This window comes from Epinephelus lanceolatus, chromosome 4 (genome assembly GCF_041903045.1).
Source record: "Epinephelus lanceolatus isolate andai-2023 chromosome 4, ASM4190304v1, whole genome shotgun sequence".
In the NCBI taxonomy this organism is placed as follows: domain Eukaryota; kingdom Metazoa; phylum Chordata; class Actinopteri; order Perciformes; family Serranidae; genus Epinephelus; species Epinephelus lanceolatus.
The window spans coordinates 36,679,796-36,698,265 of record NC_135737.1 but is presented as its reverse complement, the minus strand read 5'-3'; the positions used below and the strand labels follow the sequence as shown (position 1 = coordinate 36,698,265).

At 41.0% G+C, this 18,470-nt stretch overlaps 1 protein-coding gene across 1 annotated transcript in view; it reads left to right on the top strand.

The window, feature by feature from the left end:
* Positions 1-297: 297 nt before the first annotated feature.
* LOC117259452 (calmodulin regulator protein PCP4) overlaps positions 298-18,470 on the top strand; it is a 50,742-nt gene continuing 32,569 nt past the window's right edge. The window contains exon 1 of the mRNA XM_033630786.2: positions 298-437. Coding sequence (XP_033486677.1) covers positions 429-437 — 9 coding nt within the window. The 5' untranslated portion in view covers positions 298-428. The remainder of the gene's footprint in view (positions 438-18,470) is intronic.

The window sequence follows — 18,470 nt, the reverse complement described above, 5'->3', positions numbered from 1 at the left end:
TACTTTAGAGCTTTTGTTATGAAGCTCACACCCACGCACTAGTGCACACACTCACTAGGGAGTCACTATGGTACATGTAGCCCAGTGAAATAACAATTTCCACTGATGACATGATGACTGGTGCATGAAAATGCCTCCCAACGCTCACATTTGTTGTTCATCAACAGGAGGCAGAAGCTCCGTTTGGCTGATTCTGATGAAAAGGGCTTACACAGCGTATGAATATTTGAAGGAGTTGGGTGGTGACTTGGGAGACATATTTGCCCACGGCATTCCTATTGGTTTATTGGTGACGTGATGACACGGAGGAGTTGGGCTTAACACTTTATAACGCTTCTCTGTCCGCGGCGAGCCACTCTGTTAAAGACCACTGCTGAAACTTCTCACGTACTGGAAGCTGCCGAGAAACCTCGACGTTACCGGCCATCATGAGCGAGGTAGGACTATTTTATGTTTTAAAACAAAGACGCGTCGGGATTAACCCAATTACGCACGATACGCGCGCGCTAATGCGCAGAGGGAAGCACCATTAATGAGAGTTTTTACAGCCAGGCGAGCTGTCGCTGTCGACGGATTTCTGTTAACTGATGAGATTTCTGATCCGACATTTAGTGATGCAGCGCGGATACAATTCATTACAGAGTGTCAGATGCTGCACAGCTGCTCCGTCAAAGCGTAAGGAACACCAGGGCGCATCAATGTGCTGTGTACTACTACCCCTGGAGCAACACTGGGGATTTACGATAGATAACGGTATTTATTTTTTACAACAATAGTTCAGACCTACTTTACGCACAGTCCTTATTTAATACTGTGTGTTTTGACAACAAATGTGGCTAAAATTGAGCGCAATATGAACAGATTCTACTTGGAAAGCATAGTAATGTAAAGTCTCATGTATTGTAGGGACACAGAGAAGCGTCTGTGGATGATAGTACATAGTGGGAGCGCAGGTGGTTACACACGCACCAACTACACTGTATATCACTGTAGGTTTATCTCTCAGTATAAATAACCCAGCAGTCTCGGGTATCAGAGATCTGTAGGGGGGTTACAGCTTGCAATGGAAAACTGCTGTAAGGTTTTCCCACAGCTCGCTCCCCTCTGACTCCATACAGTCACAGATGTTCCTGCTCCATGTATTTAAAAGTGGATGGAGGAGGATATTAATAGCTCCCTATAATGGATAGCTTTTACTCTGCAGCAGCTCTAAAGTTCAATGCCCTGGAGTATTCTGCTAATGTCACTACTAGTATTTTAGGTTTTTTGGAGGGTACTTGGGTACTAATTTGGGAAATATCATGCAAAATGTCAGCAGAGTGTTTATTTTACAAAATAACATGATAATGGTGAATAACTGACATGAGTACCCGAAAACGCTGATGATGTCTGGCTGATGCTGTGATGTTTTCTCCACAGACTCATTGTTTTTCATTTGCTTGTCAGTTGAGTGACACAGTCATAAGACTTATCTGCGTCCATGTGGCACCTAGTTGTCAGCGTTTGAAATATTCGGGACACGTCAGCAGGTTGTGGGACATCAAAGATGTTCAGCAAACACCTCTCAGTTGTAAGCAGCAGGGACGGGGGCTAGTCGCGTTCAAGTTCAGTCAGTCAATGCAAATTGTGAATTACAAATCAGCTCACAGAAGTCGAGTTTGATCTATTTTTGAGAAAATCTTTAGAATTGCGGTTCTCACTCTCACTGATGCGCCCCATTGTTGTGACACTTGGAAAGATGGAATGACTTTGACTTGCGATTCTGCTCTGAAATTCTGCTTTGACATTTTATCAGACAAGCACAGTATAGCGTACCCTGCTCCATGTTAGTATTGACAGAAGCTAAGTGCATTTCTGGGAGTATTCTTGTTTGCACACTTATATGTGGGTAAATATTTGCTTTTTAACAGTGTATATGCTTACATGCAAACTGGTGTTTGTGTATCCCTGTGCATGGAAAAACACAGGCGGATATGTATGCACAAAGGGTAATTTAGGAGCCTGAGATGTTGAGAGTCATTTGGCTCCACGGAGTGAGTAACAGCAGCAGTAAACCTCCTTAGACCTGGCACTTCAAACTCAGAGGTATTAAAAAAAAAAAAAAAGTCCAAATGCCTTCAGGTAAAGAAGGCAGAGTTATTTGAGTTCAATCCTGCAGTCTGGCGGGTATACAGTCTGTCATTCCCTCAAATGGATCGGTGGCAGACATTACCGTACTTCCCTGCGAGCTGTTTATAACAAGTCATTCACTGGCCGCCTCAATAAAAGATGAATTCAGGGAGCGCACACAACAGGAGCTATAACAGCTTTTAAATAATTGAATCCTTTGCTGGGAGCGAAATCACCTGAGCCTTTTGTTTGGTTATAATGTGCAAAGTAAAGGGAAGCTGCCATCTCCTGTTGATTAAAAGATGTGTAATTTTAGGGAGAACATGGCCCCGGTGCAAATGTGAGGAGGAGGAGGCAGCGGAGGGGATGTGAATTTTTCTGCTTAGTAATAGCTTATGTTTTGTCAAGATACTGCGCAGGGTGGAGTTGTTCTCAATCAAAGTCATGAATGTATTCGGTCGCCAAACTTGACATGAAGCCAGAGTCCGAAGCAGAGCAGCTCAGCATGTTCTGGATGGATGAGTCTCGCAGTGGTCAGCACTGCAGCACCCTCCCTCATCCAACCAACCACACTCTGCCCTTGTTCTCTGCACCTCCCTTTTTTTTTACCCCCTTATCTACACAAACCTGCTCAGAACAAGTACAATACTCTAAGGTAATGCTGTTACACAGTTTCACCTCCACATCTCAGACTTTTACCTCTTACTCCCTCTCTCTTTGCCTCTTGGCAAGTGAACCAAAGCTTTCAAGGGAACAATCTAAGTCCCCAAAGCTTCTGACTTCTGTCAGTGTGTTCATGAAAAACTGTCAGGTGCTCCAGATGGTGGAAAATGGCTGACTCAGACACTTTAATACTTTTCTGTAATACTCAGAGTTTAGCCACTGACACGGTTACTAACTATCATCACAGCCAGTCTTAGTTATAACTTGCTGTTTGTGTTTGTTTGTTGTTGTGGATTACAGAGCAACATTGTGATATTTTAGAAATGTGACACAAAGTCATTGAAATTAAATAAGGGCAGATGCTATGTGCACCCAGGTGTCTGTAGCCAATAATGCTATATGCACCCAGAGTGGAATAGCCATGGTAGCTATTTACACCCTGGTGTATATTCCTGGGCGTCCTAGCAGCGTCAAAATATGATGTTAACACAAACGGGTCTATTCAGGTATTCTGCGTAGGTGCATTCAGCAGCTTTATACATCCTATAAACTGAATTTCATTGGTCAACTAAATCTAAAATTTATAAGCCAACATTGACTCACATGGGACTTAATCCCAGTCTCCTGTGTGAAAGTCCTGTGCTTAACCTACTCACCCACCGTGGACTGTGTGGCTCTTTATACTACGTCACCTGACTTTCGGACAGTAAATTTGAGTATCTGAGACTAACTAGTAGCCCCCCTGTGACCCTGAAAAGGATAAGCAGACACAGGTAATGAATGAATGAATGAGATTGGCTAGTACAAGCCCAAACCATGACCCCTTTTGCCCTAATCCTAACTGCTTCTGACCTTGGGGTGTTAATTTGACAAGTACGAACCTATCATAGCACGCAATGGGATTTATAATAACACATTGTAGGGTTGGGTATAAATAGTTGAACAGCTGCAGTGTGACGATTCGCACTCAGGTGCAAATAGACACTCAGTTAAAGAAAACTCCACAACCCCTCTCAGAATAGGCCATTTCACAACAGACAGTTTGACTTGTCCTAATAGGAAAAGGACAGGTGTTACCAGGCCAGCCGTTGGGAAATATGGGCAGGGGGGCTACATTTTCCAAAGTGGGCCCCTCTTCGACACCCATCAGCAAATCACTACACATATCACGATGCAAAATGTTATGCTTTCTACAATGATAATCCAATTTATCATATTTCCACATGTATTTTATTATTATTTTTTGCCAAAAAAAAAAGCCCTCCAATGAATGATTAGAGAAACGTAAACTCAAACACTGACTTAAGAAATTACTACAAGGTTAACATCATATAATCAAATCATGATCTGACCCTTCTGTCAGATGGACCGCACCATTTCACAATGCCTGCAGGGGGTGGGAGCATCAGATGGCATGTTGAAATGTGTTTTAGTGATAGAAATACATTTATTTATCATGTAGATACATATAAACTGTATTGTCGGTGATATAAGTCAGTAAGTAAATTGTTGTACTTGATCCAATTTAAATGTCAACCACAGACCATTTGATGGGCCCCCCATTGGCCTTGGGCAGGCATCATCTGTACCCTTTGACCCACCCCCCGACGGCAGGTCTGGGTGTTATTAATAACCTTTATACTGCATCCACACAATGTTGACAGAATGAGAAGAACAGAGGAACCTGTAGGAAACACTCACTGGGAATGCATTCGTCCAAGATGTTCAAGATTAGCAGCTTTTGCGGGGTGATGCATTAGCAGCAGTTTGTTAACATGTGCAGCCAGATATAAACGGTTTATAGATCCTTTTTAATTTAGCTGAATCAGATAATATTGGACTTAATCTACACATAACTGCCAGCAATGGTGGCTTTGCGGCCAAGTTGCCAATCGTTGTTGACCCTCCCTGTACCTCTTTCCATTAAGTGAGAAATGCTGTCACTGTCCCTCTGACTCTGATTTCCAAGTCAGAGGCTGACTAATGTGTTTTTCCAACTTGGTTGCTCGTAATTACAGTCTAAATGATTTGAACGCAGCACCAGTGAGACAACACTGGAGGTGGGCATGGCACACCTGAATGCAATGCACTCATACTTGATGATATTGCTTGCACCTGTGCTTCTTCTGCTATGACAGCTGTTAAAAGGTCCCATTGCACTCAGAAGGGTTTTCTAAAAAGCACTCAAAAACAACTAAAATCAAACCCAAATTCTACGGAAACATCCGCCCTTTGCAGCAAAACATTTGCTCAAGACACTAAAGATGGATGTAAAGATGGCATGACTAGCAGTAAGTTTCCTGTAGGTGGTCAGTGTGTTTCTGTAGGTTAGGTAACTTTGCACTGAAAAAGCCACTGTAAAGAATTACGGCACATTTCATGGAATATTTTTCCAAGTATGCTTGAACTCATGTTGACTCACAGGTATTTTTGGACAAAAAAATGCACTCTGTTATTTTCCAGCAGTCACTGACTCACAACAAAGCCATCTTCAAGCCCACAAAACTCATACGACAGCAGCCAATCTTGAGTTTCTGCAGCGTCCTATAAGAATTAGTTTGTCTGTCACTGTCACATCAGCTCCGTCAGTGTTGGTGAGTGCAAGAAAAAGAAGTTTAGACTTTGGAGACGGTGTCAAATTAAGTCAAAGATATTCTTAGATCTTATTGATCTTACCTCGACACCTCCCATCCATATTCTGCTCTGTGCCAATTAACATCAAAGGAGCGTTGTTACGTACTGCTGTAACTTAATGCACCATCACAGATGTGGTGGGTGTGTTTATGAGCAAGTATAGGGAAAGTTGTATGTATGTGTATGTGCATTTGGGAGCCGATAGGGTTTTTTTTGTTTCCACCATTAATTTTATGACTTGCAACATTTTTGAACAAGTTTGCCCAGCTGGGAATGGACAGAAATGCTAATTAGCTTGATTAAAAAATTAGCATAAACTTAGCCTTGATTGGCTGCCAGATCATTACTACAAGTACCAGCTTCTTTGGGAGACTTTTTAATGATGATAAAAAAAAGCCTTTGGTTATGTCGGTGACTGCAGTGGGGAATCGTACACGGTATTCAAGCTACGCTGAATAAGCCCTGCCCTGCTTTAAAATCCAACAGCCCATGGACAGGAAACATAAATTTGACAGAAAAAAGCTGCTAATCCACTTTAAGCAGAGATTGAAATTTCTCTAAGTACTTTAACTGAAATAACCCCGACCAGGGATGTAACGATGAGGTCATCACATTAATAGTCAGCACAAATCAGGCACTTCTGAATAGCTTTTTAAGACCTTTGCTTACTGAGCAAAGTGAGCCTATTGTACTGCGCTGCACTCTATGGTAAATGGAGAGGCTTCAGTTTCATTTTGTTGCTGAACTTGTCTCCAGTAGATCTCCCTTTAGCTTCAGCGTTCTTCAGCAAATGACTTTCTCCTCACATGACACTGAGCAAACACCATCACATAATTCAAGGCAATGACTCTCCATCCTCTAGTCGTCTACTTTAATGCAGGACTGACACCCTCACACATCTTCACCCCCACAGACCTCAGATTGGACTGTTTTATCAAGTCAACACTAAGCTTTGGATAGGAACTGCACCAGGAGGTGTATTAAATCCACTATTGTAATGTCTCCACCAGAGATGGTGACTCAAGTCAGACTCAAGTAGCAAATTTGAGGACTTAGGACGTGATTGACGAAAACTAATGAAAGACTTAACTTGACTTTGACTTGGGTATTTATGACTTGAGACTTAAGACAGATGACTCAAAATGACTTGACTTTTTTAAGTCTTTCTAGATACTGAGAAATTACCCTACATTTTACTTTTGAAACATGACTGGGTGATTTCCAGAGACTGAAACCCTAACCCTATAGAATAATGGACGTAGCTACCGTGACATCAACCATTGATCTCTGGACTCCTGTTGTTACTCCTCAGTTTGGACAAGAGGGTCAAACTGTGGAGGAGCAAGGGGTGGGACTGAGAACCAGACACTCTCCACAGACAACCTGTCACACAAAGTGGCCACACCCTTGGTCATGCATAACATGGGGGTCTGTAGGGATAAACCTGCTTCTGGAGCCAGCCTCAAGTGGCCATTCAAAGAACTGCAGTTTTTGACACTTCTGCGTTGGCTTCATTTTTAGCCCTAGAGATTGCTGCTTGGCAATTTTTAGAGCAATGCGTGCAAACCTGGCAACCTTCTTGGATGCAGCAGGCCAGCCAACTCATGGAGTGGGCTTTAGTCCAAAAATAATAGCATTTGAAATAAAATACAGGAATGTCTTTTTTTTAATCTAACTTATTAGCTAATTGGCTGGTCAAACATTAGAAAGTTAATGTTCGACCAGATCATCAGAATTTCATATGACTTGACTTGTGACTTGCTTGACTTATAGTAGGGATACAACTTGACTTTCTTGATTCCTACCACAGTAACTTGTGACTTGCACATGTGTGACTTACTCTCCAAACAAAATTGGATGCATTTTTCACTACAGTTTGATGCCTCATGTTTAATAACCTAAAGTGAGACTAATGGCATCCATTTTTATTCGGGGTCATTATCTGGGGTAGCTGTGGGGATGTAATTTAGAGAGTGATTTTTTTCTCCCCCCCTCTCTTTGGTCGCTCTCAACACTTTTCATCAGCATTTGTTCCCAATCCCATTTAAAAACTGAGTTCAGCAGGTTTCACCATGAGTACCATGAGGTGCTCAATCCTTGATATGCATGCTGCGTCGCTGTGGGGAGAAATCAGCATTTACTGTATACTTAGCAAAAGCCAAATGATAGGTCTGTCCTAGTCTCTCCAGATTGGCGAACCTACAACAGGAAGTCGTCTGTCCCTACGTTCAAATATTAAGCAGCTTTAGAGCATGTACTGCTGGATTAGGGGACTTTTGTGATTTGTGTAGATCTGCTGTGTCGCGGCCTCCAATGTTGTTGGCCAGATTCTTGTTAGCTGTCCAACAGACAGATGGAGCTCACTTGGAGAGATTGTTTTTCACCCTAATGGTACATGGGGTTAAATTGGCGTGGCTTTGTAAATGGACTAAAATTTACAGAAATAAATACACACTCAGTTGTGATGATTTATTGCTGTCAGTCTGTCATTGTTGTAATGGACTGTGTGCACCAGCAGTGAAAGCATTTTGATGACATTTTGCCTCTACAGATGTTTGTATTGTAAAAGTAGTTTTAATGTCATGGAGAGCTACATCTGTTTGGTGAGTACCACATGGCTGTTGGTTGGTTCATCACTTTTGTCCAAACTGAAACATAAAAACAACTCTGTACATGTATTCATAGTCCCCAGAGGATGAATGCTACTGACTTCGGAGATCTCCTCCTTTAGCGCCACCATGGCATTGACATTTGTTTTTGAATAACATGCCTCTATCCAACTATTGCCAGAAAATCTGGTACACACCTTTGTATCACCCTCAGGATGATTGTAATAACTCCAGTGACTCCTTTAACTTTTCCTATAGCTGCATCATCATGTTAAATGTATTGTATGTGTTAATAACTGATGACCAGTACTTTGGTTTGTGACCAAATATCTGCTAAATAAAGACATTCCCGTCAGCCTCAGCTGTACTTTGTGTTTAGTGCTAATTAGCAAATGTTAGCCTGGTAATACTTTAAAATAAGAGGGTGAACATGGTAAAATTATACCTGCTGATGTTAGCATTTAAACCTAGTTCAGACCAATGATTCAGGACGAGACAAAACCATTTCAGAACGTTGCAAAGAAAAGCTGCAGCAGTGTGAACTGACCGGTCTGAGCTCAACTCAAGCCGGCTGATGATGTCACCTGCAACTTAGCTGGTCAAATTGCGAGTGACTGGTTTTAAAAAGTAAAGCACGTCACCTGTTTCAACAGCCAATCGGCTTGTAGTGAAGTCCACTCGTCAAAACCAAATGACCATAGACAGCTTTGCCAAGCCATCTGTAGCCAGCATCTCCAGTATTTTAAGAAGTTACAAATTATATTCAGCAACAAAATAAGCCTGAAATGCTGGAAATTAGGACGGAAGTATAGAGAGTTGTTGCATAGAGATGATACACCATCTCATCTAGTTGCATTGGCGTGAACTGGCAGGTTTATAGAATGTTGCAGAATGGCACATTACAAGTAGTTGCTAGTTTCAACTCATCTTGTTGCGAATCTTTGGTCTGAACTGGGCTTTAGCTGACCTGTAGACTCTAAGTCTTGTCCAGCAGAAAATAAAGTTAAAATCCATTTAAAGAAAGAAAAGCAAAAGTACTCAGAGCTTAAAAGGTACTTTCTCATAATGTCAGGCTGTACTCTTTTTCTAAAAAGTGCTGGTTATGTAACCATTTACAAACGACAGTCACTTTGCAAGTATTTTCTAAATAAGAGCTTTAATCTTTAAATGGTTTAAATAACTCTATTATTTCCACTTCAAAACAATCCACAACCTAATAGTATTAGCGTATTTATTATCTTCATGTTGATTCATATCAGGTTTCCCTCGTGAGTCTAATCAACAAACACTCCATCAACTAACACGATCTTTATCAACAGCAAAGAAGATATAAATGGCAATTTACTCAACCGCAGCATCATAAATCACTTGGATTGCTGCCGAACGCACGGTGAAACTATTACACTCTGGGTGGTTAAGTGACTTGGATGAAAGCAGTTTTTGTTATGCATGTGTGGCTGTTTTCTGATTATTATGCAGCCATAAATTCACAAGCTGTGTACACAAGGCTGACGGGCTCCTGTTCCTCAGATTCACTGATTGTAATGTAAAGTGAATCAATAAAATAAATTGACATCTTTATTAAGCCTGTTGCTTTAGTGAAGTGCTTTGGAAGGTGTTTACCAAGCTTGTTTCATCCTGCCGCTGATGGATGTGTTGTTGTACTACATGTATGCAAGAGAAAAAAATCCTCTTTAAGTTTCTGCTTTTCATGTGGATGAAAAATTATAATGAAAAATTAACACTAAAGTATGTTGTTGAATATTACTCTACATCAGCATCCAAACTGTAACATCGGGATGTGAAAAGACAGTTTGACAACTATAAAATGTGTTAATGTATGATAACAGGTGTCATCTCTGTGTAAAACAAAACACATCCTCTCATCTTTGCTCCGTGCGTACACCCACAGTCATGAAAATCACACATTCCAGCGATGTCAGCAACAGCGTGCCATGTGTGCGTGCTGGTGTGTACATTTCAGTCATTCACCTTACGAGTGGAGTGGGTGGGGAATGGCTGAATTAGCAGAGCGACATTACTGCTGCACGCTGCAAATTTACCTCCCACAAAATCATTACAGCATCACACTCCACAGATTTGAGGCTGAAAATATCACTTCAGGGACTGCGGGGCTCTGCAGGCCAATCTAATAAGTAAGGAGGTTATAGAAACAGGTTTGTGACTGCAGGGTCCCCAGTATAGATATATATGGACAAATGGAAAAATCTTGCTAGAGGCACATGAACGTCCCTCAGTCATCACTATCAATGTGATCTTGAGCAATGAAACCTCAATTACAAATGAGTAAATATGTGTTACTTTGCCCTCCCCATTCTCTCCCTCAGGCTGTAAATTAGACTGTTTTTGTTGTTAATTTGCTTTGGTTAAATAGGATTTTACAAATTGTATTAATAATATTAGATGTTGCCACAGCAGTGATTAAGATATCAAGTTATACAATATAAGGTGTTATCCTTCAGCTGCTTTCCTAAAATGTAAAACCGATACCAATTATTTGTAATCAAGGAGACCCATAAGTGATATTTGGGAATGACATAGTATTAAAAATGAAAATCAGTAATTCTGTTCATTCACTCTAGGCATTTAGTTCTAGTCCAGTTGTTTGGGCAGTTTTGGCGTTTGTCATCCTGCACCATCACGTAGGGAAATCAGATTCCTGTGATTAACAGAAGTTTACGCAGCACTTTTATGCTTCTGATGTGTATATTTTAGCTCACAAAAAAATAAAAGATTCTAATCACTATTGGTACTATTAGACTGCGAATCAACTGCATGTCGTGAATAATGACTAACGGGGGGAGACAGGGAGAAAAGAGGGCTTCTTGTACAGCTATGATTTGGGGCTTATTACTGCGGGATCACTGTCACACACTTTTTAATAGACTTAATGAACTGACAACTGAGTCAGATACAAGCACAGCAGTTTTAACAGCTTTTTAATCAGGGAAAATACCCATGCTGATGAGCATACATGTTGCCATGGTTACCAAATGATGAGGATAAATAGGTTGGCCTCATACAGATCAATTATAAGACTGTGGACACATCTCTGAGCAGCAGATGTTATTTATTGATAGTTAAGCTTTTGAAATTATGCTAAAATCACATAACTGCAATCATAAAATTTTGTGGTTGGGTTTGTTTACTTTCACACAACAAACAAACTGCACCAGAGTCCGCTTGACGGCAGACTGAGAACAACTATTAACATGCTCTTGGTTCGGTTGTTTGGTCCACACCAAGGTTTAAGTGACAGCTTTCACACCAGGTCAAATGAGCCATAGTAACCGGGAAAATGGACCCGAGTTTGTTCTCAATTGAATAAAACTGATGAAGTGTAAAAGCCCCCTTAGAGACAAAATTTAGAATAACACAAACTCCATCACGTAACTTTGTTAAAATGCCTTTCAGTACATTTTTAATCAAATGCTGCCAAAGAGCTTTTCAACATTATCTTGAAAAAAAAAAAAAACCCAAAAAACAAAAAACAGATGGTGACAGAAGTGTAGGCACGATGCACAAACTTTCTTTTATCACAAATCTTTGATCTAATCTTAATGTGCAGTTCTCTGGTTTATCAGTTAAATGCATGAACTACACTACAGACTTAAGTCTCTACTTTTTCCAGAACAAAATGTCTACACAAGCCACTGAGGGGTGAACAGGTGAACTTGTTCCAGATGCGTGTTCTGGGCTAAAAATAAACCAATGTCCAGTGCGCTTAATCTGTCTGGATTTGTTGATCCATTTATTCTCAATTCAATATACGCATTCTCACTATAGCACACAAGGGTGACAGCATTATCCATATATAATCATTATTACATTCAGCATATTCAGGTTTACACACCAATACTTTCCACATGCTTCCATAACATGGTCAAAAACTGTTTGCTTCTCATTCCACACATCTGATTCCCATTACCTGGAGCATATGCACTTAACACATGAATGCTCCACCCTGTATGTGTATATTTACCTTGTTTAGATAAGGATAAAATAAACAAAAACTACATTATGGCTCCAACATTACTCACAGTGACAAACAGAGTGAAGGCCAGGTCAACAATCCGTTGACTCTTATTGTAGATACCACTTGAAGCTCAATGAGACTACGTCTATGCAAGTCTATGCAGTCTTACAGGACGAGCATAAGATCTTGACAGATTTTCAAATTTTCGCTTTCTTAAATGTTTTTTTGTCTGATATGGTAGATGACGCATGAACAAGACATTAAATGTGGGTGAAAATACTTCTATGCACATTGTACAACCATGAATCACAGTGTTAAGAGTTCATACTTAGATTTGTGTGTTCAAGAAGAAGAATTAAAGTTTGAATGGTTCCCATTTGTCTTTATGGAGACTTGATACAGCAGCTTAGATTTAGAGCCCAATTGTATGGTTTTATGATAATGTTAAGGATCAAGTCATGAAGACAATTTTATGTTTGATTTCCAGGGTCAATCTTTTTTTTTTTTTCGGGACATTTAATACCTAAACTGAGGTCATGACTCATTTGTTGTTATTGTGATAGAAGCCTGTTTGAGTGTCTACCATGGTACCCTTGGTAATGGTAAAAGGCAGATCAGTAAGTGTATATATCCTACATGGAGGAGGTTGGGGTGGCTGCTCATCCTGTTTACATTTACTCCAGTTAACTTTTTTTCTTCAGCAGGACTCCTGTGTTAAATTAGCAAAATACCTTTGACTCCACAGAACATTTTTAACATTTTACCCGACAGATTTTGGTGCTTAATATCCTGTGTTTTTATTGTCATGAGCTGTGGAGCACAGAATTGGAAGAAGCTGCAATAGGATAGAAGCCGAAATACACTTATTTATCTCCATTTTAAGTTGATACTACTTAAAATTCTTGACTTTGCTGAACTAAAGAATTGATTTTAGTGCAAGTATGTTTCCCTCATTTGGTGGTGGGTTGTATGTCTTTATATGAAGACTTAAAAAGAAGGTCAGGACAGTTGCATTAGACTGGTTAGGCCCAAAAGCATTAGTTTTATTGATGCTATTCTGTGCTCTTCCCATTATGGACTAAATGGAGCCTAACTGCTGTGCTCATTTCTAAAGGAGCTCATGTGGAAAAGAAAACCTGCTGCTCACAGTTAACATGGTGTCTCTGTGGATGTTGGAGTAAGAGACAAAGATGAGACAAATTGGCAACGTGGATGGAGATTTGTAGCAGTTGGCAGTGAGGTGAGACATGGATTTACTTGACAAGCGGACATAAATCATGAGCTGACAATGAACGTCTGTCATCGCATCTCGACGCTCGATTAATTTGGGACTGACCTGCCTCCTGAGAGCACAGTAGATCCATATGCTACTGTTTATGCTCCTGGATATTGATGCCAAATCATAGAAACCTCTTCTGGGTCCATTCCTGATAAACACTAAGGCACAAACAGTGAAATAAACAACACAAAATCAGTTCACTGCTCATTCTTAATGAAGTTTAACTGTGTTTTTGGACAGATGTTGAACTAATATTTAACATGTTATCACTCTGAGAAAGTATCAGATGGAATCAGCCACACTCTTTCTTTCCCCATAAATCCTGCAGGACCCTCATGTCCCGCAGGTCTTTTCTATCACCGTCTTTCCTCAAAGCGACTCTGTCACAAACCCCTCTCGTCTGAGCAGGCACACGCCAGAAGCCAACACGTGCCCTCTGCAGATGTCACTAGAAATTCACTGCAACTTTTGAGGAACTGTTTTATAAGACACTGCCTCAGAACCACATTTAAACACGAGAGGCAAATCGTGTCTGATGGTCTCATTACTTTGAAGAAATTTGGAGCAGTCGGTCTGGTTTCCTGCAGGTTTTTTTTTTTAGCTTGTTTCCTTCACACAGAAATTAGCTGGAGTGAACCCTTGATGTCCTGTGCGTGATCCTGAGCAGGTGGTTTCTCAACAGATTCTCCCCTCACGGAAAACCAGCAACTCATTTTTTTCTCTTGCCTACGCTTGAAGAACAAAAAGAAGAAGAAGAGGCGGTTTGGCCTTATGTTCTTTCTGCTTGAATTGTCTCTGGCCTACTTCTGCTTTTTTAAATTCTTAATGGCCATTGAGTGTGGCAGGGAACTCTTGGACTCTGCAAGCTGCCAAGTCTTAAAATAACCCCAGAGATGAACGAACAGCATTATTAAATTATTTCCCCGATTCCTCACCCTGCATTTTCCCCCACCACTTTACTTTGATTGAAGTTACTAAGCTCTACACTAAAAAAATTGTTTTGATTAGGACCTCACTGAGCATGGAGAAAGCATCTAAACTATGAGTCGATTCTGATTCCTTACATTACTATGACATCAAACACCTGGCTATCTCTTCCCTGGGAGGTTGTTATATGAGATGTTTCCACTCGACAGTCTCTGGTGGGACAGCTCAAGCAGAGGACAGATTCATCATTCCTCATAATTAGGGTCTTAATTTGAACACCTTGCTCTTTTCAGTTCATTGCAAAGCTACTCTCCTGCTGCTTGGCCCACAAAAGCAGACTGGAGAGTTATCTGGGTCGCCTGGTTACGTATAGCGAACGCTCTCTGTGTCACATGGACCCCCCTCGCAGCTGATGGGCGCTTGGCAATGGATGGAAGCAACAGAGTCGTCCGCCAACAAGCTGGCCTTCCTCTAAACAAGCCAGTCTCTCCGGGTCTCAGCTCCCCAGCCCAAAATGGTCAGTGTTGCTGAGCCAGATGAAGTAGCGGAAGCCAAAACATCAATCATCGCATTATGCCAGCCATGCTTATGAATCAGCTACTACAGATTAACAAAGTAAGAAGCTTTCGGGATCCACAATATTGATTTTCTCATTCTAATCTGCTACGAATAGTGAGATGCTTCAATGTCCCACGCATTAGAATGAAGCCAAGAAGCTACAGGAAGCTGCCATCTGACAACAACTTCAGCCTTAAAATATAACTTCTCTGGAGGAAGAAGAACCAACACAGTTTTTTGAAGCAGCAAACAGAAGCGAGAGAGAGTGGTGATGAGCACAAAGGCCAGGTAGGGCTGAATTCAAATCCAGGATGCCACAATGTGATGGACTCAATAGAAGAAGTACTGGTACTAAATCTCAGGCAGCCTGTACGTATACCTACCAAAAGTAATACACCACAATTCATATATAATGTGCATAACTATGAGTCAGTAATGAGCCACATAATCTGGAAGGCTGCGATTATGTGACCAATGCCAACCAGGAATAATGAACTAAGTCCTATTATGACCAAAAGCTAGTCTAGGGACACAGGTTGCGCTGGTGGATGGATAAAAAAAACACAGGACTTTCCCCAAAGGAGACTGGTGTTCGGAAACATATGAAACCAAGTTAACTTTGAGTTATTTTAAGGTACGCTGTTACCGTGTTTCTTTTCCTAAACCTACCTGCGCAACTTTACGTTAAGTATGTAGCTTTACAGTAATTAACATCATTCATAGGGTGCTAATTTGTTAGATATCATATGCCTGTTGTATGAGAATACATTGAGGCAATAAAGGTGGTTGTTTTCGCTGGACAATAACTGAAAGAAAATTTAAAAAGATGATATACTTTTACACTTTGAATATGGCGTTTTCAAACATGTTAAACAAGCAAGATATCACATTTAATTAATTAGCTTTAGAGGTGCTGGTAGGCAGATTTTGTAAGCTTTGGACACTGCTAGGCTAGCTGGTCTGGGCTAGCTAAAGGAGGCTAGCTAAAGAAAGCGAATGGCTAGCTAAAGGGAGATAATGGCTGCCTCTCATTTCACTCTCAGCAAAAAAGAGAAGAATGCAATCTATTGTACCAGGACCTCGTAAAAAACCTACCCGTGACATAGGAAAATGAAACAGACATTCAAGTCAGAACTCCAAGTTGGTAACGAGATCCATCTAGCCCGAGTTCTCAGACATAATCAAACATGATGTCACAGCAAAAATGGTGGCGCACACAATAAACTTCTTATGTAGTGCCTGTGTTGTGAAACAGGCTATAGCAGCAAAAATGGATGCACACAAGTGCTCCAACTTTAGGCTGTACACAGTAATATACTCCATTTGCACAATTTTGCACAATTTTGAGCTGTTGCACGTTATTTGAACAGCAAAGATGAGCAAGAGAGCTGCCTTATTTTATACGCCATTTCTCTTCGATAATGTGCCATGGTAATTGGTAAAAGGTCCTCTGTAGATGCTTGTGAATCTCAGAAACTTGCCATACAAACATCAATTTGCTGTGAGTGTCCATATTTCCCGAGCAGATCCAGTGGGACGCATATAGATTAGAAGTTGGGAATACCCACTCAGAATTATCAACTTCCAATATATATATTATACAGCATCTGTATATCTTCCAAAATGTCGATCTGTTCCTTCGAATCAACTGAAATGTCTGTTGAGTCCATCTCATTTCTGTACATTCTTGAACTTGCTCTGAAAACAAGTGTTGCTGTTTCGACTCACTGGCAGACTGTTTTTATTGTGATTTAATTGAAAAACAGATTCTCGCCCTCACCACACGATTAAATGTGTTGCAGAGAGGAGCACTTTAACCCACTGCACAGCTTCTGTAAATCAGCTGGCTGATTGAACCAAAACCCCGGATGATCACAGGGAACTCCCTCATCTATTTACTGGCCTGCTGGTTAGTTTGTTGCTCCTTTCATCACTGCAACACGCTCTGTGGCAGCACGCTTTATAATCCCAAAGTGAGGAAACCAATCCCCAGAGATTGGCGACACCCCCACTAATGAAAGGAACGCCGAAAAATGTAATCTCGCCAATTTCAAGGCTCATTAAGTTGTGTAACAGACGGGAGTTTCAAGAAATAATTCGAAGAGGAGCTGCAATGTGTTTCTTCCCCCTCCCCTCCTCTCTCTCTTCTCCTTTTTGCTTTTTCTTCACTGGAAATTGCTGTTAATCAAAGTATTTTTTAACCACAGCACCAGCTGTATTAAGATGAAAATAAATGATTTTTATTCTAGAGGTCCTTTATAGTTTTGTGATTTCAGGCTTTTCTGGGGCATGACGGCATTAGTACTTATTGGCTTGGTGTCGACTGCATTATGTGAGCAGAGAGTTTTACTGCTGCATTGCAAAAATCCCCCCCAAATAAAATGTTAGGTTTAACAAAAAAAAAAAAAAAAAAAAAAAAAAAAGTTTGTGAGTCAGTGTGAGTGGTTTGATCACAGCTTTTCTGGGGACGGCTCCTTGGTTGCATGACAGCTGGCCTGCTTTTTGCTTAGACTCATAATTTTACCAAAAAGCTCAGAGGAATACAAAAGAAGCAAAAACAACTAAATGTGTGTCTCAAACACTGACAGGCGCATGCAGCGTGTGGAGGTGGCTTGACAACGGCTGCAGAAAGAGAACGGTGGAGAAGCTGCGACTGCTTTGGAAAGAATACAGCTAATATGAAAACAGAAGTGTTCGTATCATCTTCAGCGTCAGGGCCTGACAGCTGTTCACCTCAGCAGAGTGTCACCTCAGGAGTCCTGGCTGCCACAGAGGAAATGGAAAGTGTGCAGCTGAGTTTCTGTGCCTTGTGGTTCGCCAGGCAAGACCGTGCCAAGGTCCCAGCGTCGCCAGTCACAGTCAAACAGCTGATGTTTATGACAAGCAAATCAGCTGCTCTTCCTCTCCCCCTGCTGACTCGCTGTACTTGTCCCCAAGGCTCCGCTGAGGAGAAAAAAACCCATCTCCGCACTCGACTTGTAGATAGTAAAAGATACCAACCCACCTTCATCTCAGTGTCATTTCCACACCTATGCTCAGCGTGGGGATTAACACGAGCCCTTGTGTTGAAAATGTCATTATTTCTGTAAAAGGCACAGTAGGTGTATTTCCTGAATAGACTGTGGAAAGGATGTGAGAGCATTTAAGGATATCAACTGTTGTAAAAATGATTTAATGAGAAAAATCAAATGACATGAATGGTATCGTCATTAAATGTCATTTTCTCAGTTTCAAAGGCTGCAGAATTTTTGAGGCACATCTTTGGACTGGGAGTTAAGATACATTTCAACCTTAATTCATGCTTCTATTTGCCTTTCAACTGGCTTTCTTTATGTTCTAATTACTGTGGTCAAACTACTGTCTGCCTTTTCAGAGAAAAAACGTCCCAGGGAATGTCACTAATTATGTTTCATGGTAATTACTGACCTCTCTGTTGCACTGCAACAATACGAACCCACCCACTTCCTCTTCATTTTTACCCAGACGTGGACTGGCTGCCCAACAAAGAAAAGAAAATCCAAAAAAATTCTGCAGCAGGGAGTTATTGACCCAGCACTGATTTGGCAGTGTTTCAGTATGCCCTGTAGCCTTTATGACAGTATGGTTTATGTAACTGCCAATGGAGCTCATACAGATGAGTGGTCTGTAGCACACAACCATGTGCACACACACACACACACACACACACACACAC